Here is a 14416-nt window from a genome sequence, read left to right on the forward strand (position 1 = left end):
TATTGGACATGTTAAGAGGTTTGGGGAAGAGACAGGGACATGCAGAATAAAGAGCAATATATCATCACCATGTGTGGTGGCGTCTGCCATCTTTTATGCGGTGGTGGTGCTGGGGCTGTGCAGATACAGAGAGGGACAGGAGGAAAATAAACAAGCTGGTCAAAAGGGCCAGCTCTGTCCTGGACATTTCCCTGGAGTCCATAGGGGGGGGGGGGGGGGGGATCTTAGCCAAGCTGACATCGATCATGGACAACACCTCTCACCCCCTCTAAGAGACTGTAAGAGCTTTAAGCAGCTCCTTCAGTGGCAGACTGCTTCATCCTCAGTGTAGGAAAGAGCGCTATTGCAGGTCGTTTGTTCCTACAGCAGTCAGACTTGTCAACACCACAATAAAATAATGTTGCACTGGTCATTTCATTCCACAGCACCTGTCACTTTCCATTCATCGTCCAAGCTGTATTTATTTATCTTTATTTTATTTTATTTTATTTTATTTTATTTTATTTGTTTGTGTGTGTGTGTGTGTGTGTGTGTGTGTGTGTGTGTGTGTGTGTGTGTGTGTGTGTGTGTGTGTGTATTTATTCATTAACACAATTTCCCCACTGTGGGATTTATAAAGTCTAATCTAATCTAAAGAGAAATAACGGTTTTAGTGTTTTATATATATATATATATATATATATAAGGGCATAGAAATATATATATATATAATCAGTCCAAAGCTCACTGATTGTTAGACAGCCTGGGCCACAGGTTAAAGAGAAAGCGCACATAACGAAGGGGAAGAAGGGCAATGGTGGCGGCAGCTATGAGATTACAGATAATTAAATAACATGTATTCCCTGTCAACACCATAGATGTGTGGTTTAAATGAAGAATTTGAATCAGCAATTAAATGTTAACCAAACTTAGCAGTGTGCCGAATTGAGAGAAAGGGCATAGAAATCAGTGTATAAGAGAACTCAATTATATGAAAATGCTTGTACCGTCTGAAGCAAGGTGGATTTTTATACTTACAGACCTGGTCAGAATTATTGACACATCTGAATATTAAGGACAGAGTTTTTATTATCTGCAGAAATTATTGCAAATGAACCCAATTTGACTAATTGGAATTTTTTTTTAATGAAATGTCCCAAGTTATGAAACAATAGTAAAATAAAAATGCTTTGATGTAGTGAAATAAAAGATACAGACACAAAATGATCTACACTGGACACAATTATTGGCACCCTTTTGAAGAGTTCCTTAAACGAAATTAAAAAAAAAACAAGACTCCCATGTGCTTAATTTTGAGTGTTCCCAATACCTGCATTAACCAGTGGACGATGGCTTTACGCAAACCCCTCATTTAAGTAGAACAATTTGCACCTGAAAGTAAAGACGCAATTACTCTTAGTAAATCATCCGCAAAACGGGTACAAAATAAATATGCAAAGTTTTGGAATAAACAAGCAATTTAGTACCCTGTATTTGAGATCCTAGAAAATCAAGCCCATTATGTTTGCATTATTTTACTATTATTCAGTTTTTCCTTTTCAAGTTTTTTTTGGTTATGGTTTTATTAAGTAGCATTGGACATTTTATTGAAATATTTTTGTTATCCACAATTGGTTAAATTTTGTATTTCTGTAGATATTCTTCAAACTTAGGGATGCCAACAATTCTGACCAGGACTATAGGAGGCTCACGCTTCCGAATGTTGCTTGATATCCATATTCATTAAAGATAGTAGCCCATAATCAGATCAGTTCTGTGGATCCTTTTTTTTTTTTTTTGATTAAAGGACAACCATTTTCTACGGGTATGGTCAGTGCAGAATGTGGCCCATCCTAAAAGTGGTTTGCATCTGGTGTGCTGAAACATTCATTTGCAGGCTAAATAACAATTCTTTAGATAGTAAATGGCAGTGGGAGTAACTTTTTACTTTTGGATTAAGGTTTATATTAATAAACCACAGTAAAGTTCCACTCGAGATTAAGTGATGATTGTGAAATCCAGAAATATCTTGACATAATGCCATCTTTTAAGATTTTATGAACATTGCCCCTGGATTAATATAATCATCCGCACTTTTTCATTTTATAAATTTCTAATAAAGACTTTAAGAAAAATCACATTTTTGGCAGTGGGCATATCGGAGGAGATTAGTTCATGATTTTTACAGTGAATGTTAAATCTGACTAAAGACCCAATTAAATAAAGAGAGACACTGTCGATATACATTCTTCCATGAAATTGTATCTAATTACCTTGTAATTGCTTTTCATAATTTTATGACGGTTAGAGAAAATCGGCTTATTATAGGATTATTGTTCTTCACCGAGTACAGTAGTTGTGCAATAGCCTGATCACAACCTGATTGCCACTGCTTCAGGATGGGATTAAGGATGGTAGACAGTTAATGTTTAACCACCGATTTAAATCTGGCCGTTTTTTCATGCCTCTGGTCCAGTCAGCTGTAACACCTACTGCATAAATGCAACATTTTGAGGTTTTTACTTGGGCTGGAAACTTTTTGTCAGTGGCCACAGAAATAATAGCAGGGTTAGGGACAAGGTAAACTCACAGTACCAAGATTACATTTCGTTCTCGAGTTTGGAAACAGTTTTTAATTACAAGAAAATAATCTCACTGAAAACTCTATTTAGTTGCTGTGTTGGAGCATTTTATCATATTTTATATTTGTCAACAGATGGAGCTTGCTCAGTTTACATGGATTGATTTTGATCAGAAGCCAATAATGCACTCAAGAGAAAAACAGTCTGATTGAAAGTTTCTCAACAACTCGGGGAAAAAAAAACATTTTCTGAAATTGTTTACCCTACCAGTTTCTGGACATTTCTTCTCAGTCTCAGACTTCTAGGGAATGCAGCAATATATTATATAATTAAGGATGAAGGGCAATAAATAAAAAAAAACTCTGATAAATCTGTCTCCAACTTGGATCAAGCTTCTCAGTTTTTTATTCAACAAATAAACACATTACAATATCTTGAATTACCTGCAGAAAAGAAGCAATATCATGCAAACAAATGTTATTGATCACTCTTTTTTGAGGAGATGGAGTGTTGGTAATGCAACAGCATTTTGGATAAGCACATAATCTGATACCATTGATGATAAACTGATAACACTCCAATAGTACTGAACTGCAAAGTTTTAAATTAAGTGGTTTTCTTATCAAACTTTTTTGGCCACAGAAAGCAACACAATTCACAACATAATTAGCTAATACCACTTGTACTAGCATAAAATATCCAAATGGCATGCTGAATACTGGATACTTTATAGAACGTTATCTCCAGTAGGAGTTTTGTGCAACGAAGTAGACACACAATTGATCTTGGACTAATTAAGCATTCAATAAAGACATCAACAGCAAGCTGCACGGGTACATTCAATACATAACACTGCATGGCATAACATTTATTTAAAGGCTGTAATGGTTAAATATGACCATCACACAACAGTCATTGCTGTAATGGAACAAAATTTTTTTTTTTACAATGCGCACAAAACCCCATGAATGATAATTAAGAGCAAATTTCAGTCAACAATTGATGATTAGCAGAAGACCATGTCCTGACGCAAACAAAAAAAATCAATCAAAGATGTAAATATGACCAACAGCAAAGTAAGACATCACATTACACATCAGTTACCCCTGTGACATACCTCCATTTTATCAGAGTGGCAAAGGTTTTTAATCAAAGAGTTTAGGTCTAATGTTTTCTTTTTAATCATATGCACACAAATTGTTTCTGTAGTTTCTTTCACACAGGAAATGTTACAAGAAATGATAGGCTTACTCACTAAACCCTGGTAGTTGTCTGTAGTGTGTATGAGTGTGTGTGAGATAGTGTAAATCCAATGAGTTGATTGACAATCAAAGTTCTCTTGTAAACCCATGTCACCAAGTGGTGCAGGAACGTGCATTTTCAGTGAATTTATGGATACTTGAAGGTGATTGATCATCAGCTCAACCTAAATTGAAACCCACAAGTCTCCCGTAGATCAGTAGTGTGTGAGACACCCTTTGATGTACTGCTTCGCTCTCAGCAAAACATAGTGGTTTTGTAAATGCTGCATGAGAGCAATGGCATGTATTACTGTGCAGTCTTGAGTCAAAATCGGATCACTGGCATCCAGCATATGCCACTGTTTCGGAGGATGAACAAACCAGGGCGATCATACAACACTGATTAAATCAATGGAATAGAACTCAAGAGATTTGTCTCACAAATTTGTGTAGCTTCAGCATTTCAAAGCAAAATCTGTAAAGAAAGAAAAAAAAAAAAACAGTAAATGATATTGACATTTTTTAAGCTATTATATCTTGGTCACTGGGATGTTAGGACTTGAGTTGTCTTTTGTGCTGTTGTTGTCATTCACCTCTGTTTGTGTATTGTGGCCACCTGAGCCGATGTGCCTGTGAAATGACAGGCGAGTCATTTGTATAAGGCAAGTGTTGTTTTCTAATTCAGTCCTTGAGTGTGATCTTCGGCGAACTCTCTGCAGACCTTTGTGAAGATGAATGGTAAACAGGCCATAGGTGATGGGGTCGAGGCATGCATTGAAGAGGCCAAAGATAAACAGCATATGAGTCAGTGAGTGAGAGACTGTCTCCTCCATTTTTTCAGGAAACAACCAATACCACAGGCCGAGCAGGTAGTACGGGGTCCAGCAGATGATGAATGAAGTCACAATAACGATACTCATCTTAAGAGTTCTCATCCGAGCTTTGGGGATATTGTTGTGGGAACGGCGAAGATGAACATCTCTAGATAGCACTAGAAGAGAAGAAAAGACTATCACTATCATGCACCAACTCCTTGTGTTGCAGAAAACATAATTTGACAGCAAATTTTGCAAAAATAAAAAGCATTACAGACTTACAGTTACTGGATATCTCAACAAGGATTCGTGTGTAGCAAAAGATCATGATGACCAAAGGCAGGAGGAAGAGGCACATAAAAGTGAACATGTTGTAGAGGGTCTCCTGCCAGCGCTGGACAAAACTGCCATGGGTGGTGCACTGAGTGAAGTTCTCTGGGACTGTGATGGTCACATTGTGAAATATAAACATCTGTATGGAAAAAGACAAAACAACCCATCATCAGGGATGCGTCAATCCCTATATATATCTTGGATGAGACAAGAGGAGGTTTTCTAACGCCCTTTAAATCAGAATCGAATTATTGATGGGTCAGCTGATTCAGTAGGACTGTACAAGTCCACCAAATTAAACAACAAAATATGTTGTTTGTCTACGTTCTCTAGATTAACACATTACAATTTAAAATGTTCCAGAGAGACGACCACCTATCCAGGCTAAAAGTATTTTTTTAAAGTTGTGTGGATACTGGGCATAACTGTACCCAGAGTTGTACGTTTTAAAAGGAAAACATCTTAGGGTGGACCACAGTCTGGACCAACAGGTGGTCCAACAAAGGAGGTCTATCTTCACATCGAACCATGGTTCAGTTTGTTTGCAGTGCGATAGCAGTTTTTGAAAGGTTCAGACCAATTAAAAGAAATTAAGACGGCATATTAGAATATAAGCTATTTATATAAATTATTATTAAAAATATTTAAATGTGTATATATATCTGCAATTAATAGGCAGCTGGACACCAACTCAAAGATGTTACTGATCACCTGAATAATGTTCCACACTTTATTCAACTGTTCAGCCATGAAATACCCAGGGAATTGTGCCATTTATATATATATATATATATATATATATATATATATATATATATATTGTGCCATTCATATCTATCTATATATATATTTATAGATAGATATGAATGGCACAATATATATATATATATATATATATATATATATATATATATATATATATTTTATATATATAGATATATATTTTATATATATATATATATATATATATAGATATAGATATAGATATTTATATATAGATATGAATGGCACAATCTGAATGAAAAATAATGAGCAAACCTGAAGGTGTCGCTCAGTCAAATGCATGGTTCTTTCACTTTTAATAAATTAAACATCCCTGTTGAACACTGGATTTTTCTGTTGAATAACAATCTCTGCATTTTTTTCCTGCTTCAGCTCAGCACAAACACAGCATTGATGATTGAACTCGCAGCTGTGCGGAGGACTATTATTTACATATAAACAGTGTACATTTATTTAAATGAAAGATGTAATTATTCTTGGCACATTAAATCTTCTCCGTGTTTAATCGCTCCTGTAATAAGAGGACAAACACAAAGACAGAAGATTAGCTGCTGGGTGCAGGAGTCTTCCCACCAGGAAATCGTCTTAACGTTCTACGGTGTGATACATGCATGAGGTGAAGTAAGACAATTGGCTTGCTGTCTAGCTTACAGAGGCTGAAGTGGTTTCACTGTCATATCACTTAGGTTCATTTGCAGTAGTTTGATCTCTTTAAGAAGACTTTCTGATTGAAAGAAATGAAGCTTTCTGTTTAGATGTTATAGCAAAGTTTCAAAAGTAAATCAAAATAATACATGGATAATACATAATACCTTTGTTGTATCCCTCTCTCCCTTCCTCATTACCTGTCTGCTGCTCCACCATGTTCTGTCAAATAAAGGCAAAAAGCAGATAATGAAGCTCTCATTGGGTTCCACTAGTACTACCATTAGTTGGAGTAGTAGGGTATCCACAAGTCATTAGGCAAAGAACCCACCAAGCTTCATGTTATGATCTATAAATCAACTACACAGCTGGAAGCCTTTCCACTTGCCTTTTAGCCACTGCATGAAATAATGTCTTGGACAACATGTTCCAATGCTGAGGGGCTCCAGCTGTCTGTACCACAAATCACACTGTGATCCCAGTGACACTTATGTTGCAAAGCTTGATTATATATAGCTTCAGACCAATTTTGGATGGGATTCACATTATAGGGCGAGCAAGGGAATTAAATATTCACTGTGCCCCTTAGAAATTGATTGCAGATGACATTTTAAGCATTGGGGAAATTACAGGCAGTTCTCTGCAAAACACATAGACGCAAAGTCAAAAGAAATCCCAAAGTGAAAAAGCACTCATAAGGTAGATGCAGGTGACTTCAAGGTGAAGTAAAGATACTGTGTGAGGTGAATGTGAGTCAAAAGTCACAGTTCTGAGTGATAAGTCAGTCAGGACTTAACATGCAGACATGAAGCACAGACTGACATCTTTCTGTGTGACTTACACTTTCCATAGGATACCATTATTTCTGACGTCCGTTGCAAATACAATCATACCTCTTTACCCACATACTTGCTCCATATGGGATTAAAATCACTGACAAGTGAAGGTCAAGGTAAAATCACCACAGCATCCCAAGTGAAATAAATAAAGATACGGTTTATTTTCATATGAAATATCTTTTTCATTTCATGGCTGTAGTCTAACAACTCAACTATCAAATAAAGAAGAGAAATATCTTTAAATGGCTGCTACATCTGTGTAAGAAACTTTGCTTTTATGTCTCATGATAGTGTTATATGTCCATGTATCAGTTATTTCTTGACTTTTTCTGTGACCATATTACATTTATAAATTGAGATTCAATCTTGTGACCTTCCACAGCAAAGACAGTGACAGATGATACTGAAAGACCCCAATACTCAGTCTAGTGTTCCAGCAGCTCCTTTATTACACCTGTTGATGATACAGGTGACTAAAGGTCCCCCTGTTCCTTTGTCATTAAGCTATTAAATAATGATGATATGCATGAGTTAAAAATTAAAACCATCCCTACAAATCTTTTTTGTACATCAATCAAAGTCTCTGAGTTTAGATTTGTTCTGATTGTTGTCTGATGAAAGTTGAAGGACCTAATTGCCGCAACATCACTTTAATATGCAAAATAGTTTGCAGGGACTTCTTTCCTTTTGATCTTTCAAAGATAAAAAATAATATAGAGGAAAAACGTTTTGTTAGAACTGTTTGCATTTCAAAGAACTCTTGAAGAATGGTTTGTCAGAGGTCAGCTGTTCATTGTATTTCCTTGCAGTGCATAAGTAAAGGCGTTACACTGTACTGTACACACTGGGTTACAGTTAATAAGGCAGACATCACTGACAGGCACTATTTGGAAAAATAGGTTACAGATTCAACCTGCAGATAAAGAGGACAGGTTGTTTTTTTTGCAGCAGCAGCAGCAGCAATCACCTCTGTTGCTGTGACCAATAAAAAATAAGGTTTCAGATGTACAGCACCAGGAGCGGCTAAGACAGGACTTCGAATTCCTTTCAGACTCTTTAAAATGAAAAAAGTGAGTCAATAAGGACAAGGGTAAGATTAATTTTGTATGATTAAAAGGACCTTCACTGTCAATAATAATCACCTGGTTCAGGAAAGGGAACTATTTTTCTCAAAGTTAAAACAACCCAGCATTCTCTGTTGGTAAAGGTGAATGAAGGGTCTTCTGTTTTAAACCAGCATTTTGTTGAGCCATCAATCTGCCCCAAACTCCACCTTTTCCTGACTTTGTCACTGTATAAGAGTTGTATTTTCTATGGCCCCTACAAAGAACAGTCTCACGTTGAAAGATATTGGCTTGTGGAATATCTGGACCACCTCTGGAAACCCCACAATGTGTAATTATGCCTGTAATCAAAGAATATGAGCAGATTCTTGAGTTATTAAAATCCTCAAATGCCTAGAAAAAAAGCTGAGGACATGACTATGGACTGTGTTCTCAGCTATGGCTCTATCATCAAATAGTCCAAAATACACAGTGTATAGTAGAAGTTTATTAGTTACATCTGGACCTCTGCTACTCTGTGCGGTCCATGGTCACTGGATGTGGCTGAGGAAATCAAACATGTCAGTTAAATAGATTGAAGGAAAAAATATATTTCAAACTCTGAACGGTGAATCTCTATTACTTTGAAATTCTCCATTTGAAGCTCAAAATCGTTTTGGTATATCCAAGTTTTGAAGGTGCTGTGATCTCTAAATATGCTTCATTCATCTACTGCATTAATCATCCTCATGCTGAGCTGAGCCACAGCCAGATGCACACAGGAGGAGCTGTGTTTATTTGGTTCCTGAATAGTCTACAGCATAATTTTATTTGATATTAACATACAAAATGTTACATGTTGTCGTGGCACTGACAGTAAATGATTTTGTTTATTTATTTACATTTTGTGTCCATAGAAAAGTTAACACTACAGCTCATTATGCATTTGGTTTTTTTTAATGAGTTGTTTATGCCCTATTGTTTACTATTTCATGCACTATTTAATGTACTCATTGTTTATGCATTTTTTTTAAGCAATGAGTCAACACATTAAGTTATTGCATTTAGCATATGCATTGTTTCTCTACTGGATTTATATAGAGAGTTTATGCACTATCAATGCCCTGCAGTTTATGTACTGACTTCGTACACTGAGCTCATGTACTGGGTTCGGCATCAGCTTTTTTTTTGCTGATTTAGATGTGTTCAGGTGCTTTAAATTAGCCTAGGATTATAATCTTTGATGAACATTTATATTCATCAATTCAACACTACTCTCATATTGTGAGAGTAGTCAAGAAATAAGGATCCCTTAATATAGTGTTGTGCCTTTTAAAGTGCACCAGGCTACATGCATTTTGGCAACCAGTGACTTAAACCGTGTGCTTATATATGCTGGAGAAACGCAAACCCCTTATTGATTGTCCTGCATCCTGTGTTTCAAGAATAAAACTTCAATTACTTCAGTTATACACAAAACTTTGAACATAACAGGGTTTTGTTTTTTTTATAGGTTTCGGGGAGCTTAGGTCCTGAGGTTGTGGTGGGGGGTTGTGGGCAAATTAAGCTTAAAGTGAAGCTATAGTGGTTTAGGTGCTGCGAAAAATGCATGGGTGTGCACTCAAGTCTTACAATGAAACCCTGTATAACAGATGAGGGTGTTTTGCTGTGCAACATGAATAAAAGCAAAGTGTGCCTTTTAGCTTTCCTAAATTGTTTTTTCACAAACTGCATGGGAAGCAACACTGCCGATTCAGTGAGCGAGCTGCATTTCTTATGTTTCACAAGATTTTTTTTCCTTGATTACTTGAATATTGTCTGTTTGTTTCCCTCTGCAGATTTAAATTTAAATTAACCTTCATCTCCCCTTTCAGTGAAATTCAACAAGCCTATTTTACCTTTCATGTTAATGGTGTGTGTCGTCTTTTACATTCCTATTTCAAGAGAAGGGCTCTGGAGCTCCAGGACTTTTAGTTAGTTACATATAGTGGCCAAGATAATCACTACTCTACACCTGTGGATAAGAAAACAAATACTGGCTGGGACACGCAAAGATCACATCCACCATTTCCAACACAGCGAATTGGTCTAGGCAGCCGTAGAAAACATGAAAACTCTGAACTCTAAAATGGTGAATCATTGAGGCAGACAACTGCTTGTTGTGTATTATCAGGTGTGCTCTTTAAACAATGAATTCTATAAGAGAATAAAGCCCTATGCAGAGCTACAACCTTACCCCCAAAAGAAATGCTTGAATAAGTGCCAGAATTCTGCTCACATAATACAATTGTTCATTTTCCTGTTCAGTTCTACATCCTGTGAAACTGATCTCTCTTCTTGGTTTAAATAATAACAGGAAATAGGGTCTTTCACTTTTATTGCTGAGAGTGTAATAAGAAAATTGATACCTATCACAGAATAGTAAATTGTATTTATAGCACCTTCGACAGTTAAAGGGCTTTACAGTAAAAAAGACAAAAAAAGAAATACAAACTCAAAAGTATTAAAACAAGCTGCATAAATATACAGCAAGATAAGATAATGAAAACAATTACAAAATATGAATCTTATGCCAGGAGACAGTTGGTTTAGCTTTGCATAAAGATTGTAAACAGACAGAATCAGCCTGGCTCTTTTCAAATTTAAATAAATCTGCTTATCTTGTTTAATCTGGATTTGTGGATGTTTATTTGCCAAATGTTGTTAAATTTATACCAAGGCAGGCAAGATGGCCATCTCCTAGCTGTAGCTTTATATTTAGAAGACACATTTGACAGTGTTGATCTTTTCATTCAGCTCTGGGCAAGAAAGCAAGCGTGTTTGTCAAAATGTTGAATGATCATTTCAATTTTTTGTGAACATGTCCAAACAAGCCCTTTAAATCAAAAGATAAAATATTTCATTACCAACACTAATGGGTGTTTTTCACCTAAGTGGACAGAACAACACAGATTGTCTAAACCAAATCGCTGTTTACACAACCTTAACCACAATCACTGTGGTAAAGGTTTGGTTTTGTTTTTTTTACAATTAACATTTGAAAGGTTAAAGTCACTTGCAAATGACAAGGTAATAGAAAATGCACCTTGACTGTTGGTAACAGTAAACAAACTCGGTCTCCAGAATTGTATTGACCCATCCATCCACCTCGACTTCCTTCTATGTAATAAGTCATATGTCCAATGGCCTCCCCAGAAGTTTAGCCACTTTTGTAAGGAGAAAAGTCTCACATGTAGAGATATTTACTCTTCGAAAATCTCATCAGCATTTACAGGGTGGGCCCTATTTTCGTATCAGTGCAAGCTGGTTAAAGCGCAGATACAAGCATTTTGCAATTTGGTACAGCACAAGGGGCATTTTTTCCTGCATTTTTGTGGAGTTGCTATTTTTGTGGCTCAACACGAGCCCGGTTGCGCTAAGATGGGTGGAATGGTGCAACAAGGGGTCTGACCGTACAGATACGCTCATGCAGTGCAATTTTGGTGTAATTTTTTTTGGGTGAAATCATGTTTCTGTTTCAGACAGTTGAAACCAGGTCAAAGTACAACACAGCTGACCAAGAGACACGTTTCGTGGCTTCAGTGGTCAAGAGCATGAATCTTCATTAAAACAAGATATGATTTTCTGTTTACTCATTCAGTTAATTATATGAAAAATTAAGCCGACTCTTGTCTATTGAATGGGACTTCAATCAGGCAGTTGGCGCACGTTGTGAGGCAGTAGCCATTCCTAGCCATATAATATAGAAGGCACTTGAGTTAAATTCAAATTAATTGCAATTAAATTACACATAAAGGGGTAATAATTTAAAAGTCTTTTCACCTAATGAAATTCATTTACTGTTGTCAATTAACAAATTGCTTAGGGAGCTTTGAGTGGACCTATTTTACTTCTGCTCACTCCTCAACATCGTTCCAGCACCTGATTCCAGTATACCTGATTCCAGTATACCCGATTCCAGATGAGTTCTTTGTTCACTTTGACATTATATCAATAATGAAATAGCAAATAAGGGTTTATGTTGAATTATTGCACTAACCTGCTCTGGTCCTCATGAACAGTAGTGCTATAACAGTTTCCAGTTAAAGGAAACACTGGATACTGTGGGAAGGGAAGATGATGTGACAATTTGTGGTGCATTTACTGCAAATACATTATTTACGAACCTCTTTAAAATCTGTCAGAGCAATGGTCCATGGGTAGGCTGGACATGTTCTCTAAACAGCATAATATGTAGGGTGGAGTGTAAAAGGGTAATTGACGTGAAGTTGTATGGGAAAACACACAAAAAAATGTGGCTTACCTGAGGGAGTGAGAGGATCACACTCATCGTCCAGGCCACGGTTAACATGATTTTGCTCTTCCTTTTGGCCTCACTGATGCCCAGAGGATTGAGGATAGCGGACTGTCTGTCCAAGCTAATGACCACAGTTACAAAAGCGCAGGAGTACATCGCCACTAGTTTCATGAACATCAGCAGCCTGCAGGCGACGTCTCCCGCCTGCCACTGCACCGTGATGTTCCACACCGCGTCCACCGGCATAACGATGAAAGTTACCAGCAGGTCCGCCACTGTCAGGTTCATTATGAGGATCCGGACGTGTGATTTGCGCTTGCCGCCGTTGCTGGCAGCCCACAGTACAACCAAGTTGCAAACAGCTGACACTGCGCACAGAGTGAAGGTGATTATTACTCTGACTTTGGCGGCGGTGGAGAAAGTAGGCAGCTGAAGCGCGTTTCCATCTGCGCTCTTATTGCACACTGAGGTGGGTTCCTGGCAGCTGCCATTCACTGTTTGATCCGTCAGCTGGTGGAACATAATGATCACCGGGGTCTGATTTATGGGGCGCACAGTGAAAAGCAAGACGATATTCCCGGCTAGAGTGCGTCTTTCCTGCCCATCTGCATCTCCAACTGGAACTTAAACTGAGAAAACTGAGAAAAGAAAATGATTATGTATCCAATTTCTTTTCGTTGGACTCTATTTATATTTCATTAATGCCACAAGGAGACGGATGTTGTGGGCTCGATGGACCTGCAACATGTTATCACATCATTCCAGCAGTTCTTTGGGAATTCCTGGCACATTCAGCACATTATCGCTCATTCATTGACCAAGCGCCACCTAATGTAGCTTTTACCTGGTATTCAGAAGCGTGCAAAGTGATCACAATCTAATAAACAATAAAGGATGGAAAAGGAAAGCAAAGAATGTAGGCTATCAGCAAATATAACGCAGGTGAGGGAAAAAACGCCAGTATGGAAGTGGAATAATTTATTCAACTTCCAATCATCATGCACTGTAATTTTCTCATGGTTACATACTCACAGCTTCTTATAATTGTATGATCTTACCCAGTTATTGCTCCGAAGAAAAAGGAAATAAATCCGAATTCTACCAATTTAGACGCTAAATATTTTATCTTCAATTAGGATCGGTTACCACTGAGCGTTAATAAGGATCTCACTGAGCTTGTTTCTACCGCAGCCACTGCAGCTGTTGCTTCTCCGCTTCATTAATCCGCTCTGACGCGCAAAATGACAGCGACAATTTCAGCCGCGTTGTTCTGATCCATTCCTGAACCACGGGGGCTCCTCTTCGCTTACAGGTGAAGCACATCAACATCCCCTCCCAATCCTACACTGCAGCACTCGAATTTATCATAGCTAATATCTCATTTCAATACAGGAAGGGGAAGAAAAAAAAACTAATTTTTTTTTGAGAGGAAGAGGAATAAGCAGACCATTACTTTGCTCTGATTTCTCACTGGAGAAACTTCTCATTAACAGTATTAAAACTGATTTGTTATTTGCTTTGGGTATTATCAAATGGCACACGGTTTATGACATTTTTAATTTAGTCATCTGGTGCAAGATGTTTCACAGCACCGGGAATATAAGGAATACTTGTGGTTTTACATCTTAGACTTCAGGTTTTCTTCTTGGCTGTGCGGCCAAGAGAGGTGAGAAGCCAATTTCCAAGTACATTAAGAGTAGACTCAGTGCTTTTAACAGATTGAGTCACATCCTGACACGCAATTCACTTTCATCACAGACACACTTGACTCAACAGTGACAGACCAAATGTATTTTCAAGAGGAAACAGAAAAGGAAGATTAAATGTGAAGTAGTAGGTGCCCCATTGCTGTCATGCAG

At 37.4% G+C, this 14416-nt stretch overlaps 1 protein-coding gene across 2 annotated transcripts; it reads right to left on the reverse strand.

Annotated features, from left to right (window-relative positions):
- Nucleotides 1-2955: 2955 nt before the first annotated feature.
- On the reverse strand, nt 2956-13720 carry gnrhr4 (gonadotropin releasing hormone receptor 4). 2 transcript variants are annotated; one of them, XM_069163423.1, is made up of 5 exons: nt 13616-13720; nt 12564-13195; nt 4900-5089; nt 4396-4793; nt 2956-4277 (listed from the first exon to the last, which is right to left on the reverse strand). In XM_069163423.1, the coding sequence occupies exons 2-5, from the start codon at nt 13077-13079 to the stop codon at nt 4266-4268; spliced, it is 1116 nt and encodes a 371-aa protein (XP_069019524.1). In that variant the 5' UTR covers nt 13080-13195; nt 13616-13720; the 3' UTR covers nt 2956-4265. The 2 variants fall into 2 exon arrangements, with proteins under 2 accessions (XP_069019524.1, XP_069019523.1); XM_069163422.1 differs by having other exon boundaries at nt 2956-4793.
- Between the last annotated feature and the right edge of the window lie 696 nt (nt 13721-14416).

This window comes from Embiotoca jacksoni, unplaced genomic scaffold (genome assembly GCF_022577435.1).
Source record: "Embiotoca jacksoni isolate LCO1_2020_lvr unplaced genomic scaffold, fEmbJac1.0.p SCAF_3, whole genome shotgun sequence".
Taxonomy (NCBI): domain Eukaryota; kingdom Metazoa; phylum Chordata; class Actinopteri; family Embiotocidae; genus Embiotoca; species Embiotoca jacksoni.

Bases quoted from the DNA above. Each gene is read 5' to 3' on its own strand.
- gnrhr4 (XM_069163422.1), bottom strand. From the start codon at position 13,079: ATGTTCCACCAGCTGACGGATCAAACAGTGAATGGCAGCTGCCAGGAA. The intron at 5,090-12,563 runs GTAAGCCACATT...TTTTCCATACAG, and splicing joins TGATCCTCTCACTCCCTCAG to ATGTTTATATTTCACAATGT. The intron at 4,794-4,899 runs GTAAGTCTGTAA...CTTCTCTTCTAG, and splicing joins TGTTGAGATATCCAGTAACT to TGCTATCTAGAGATGTTCAT.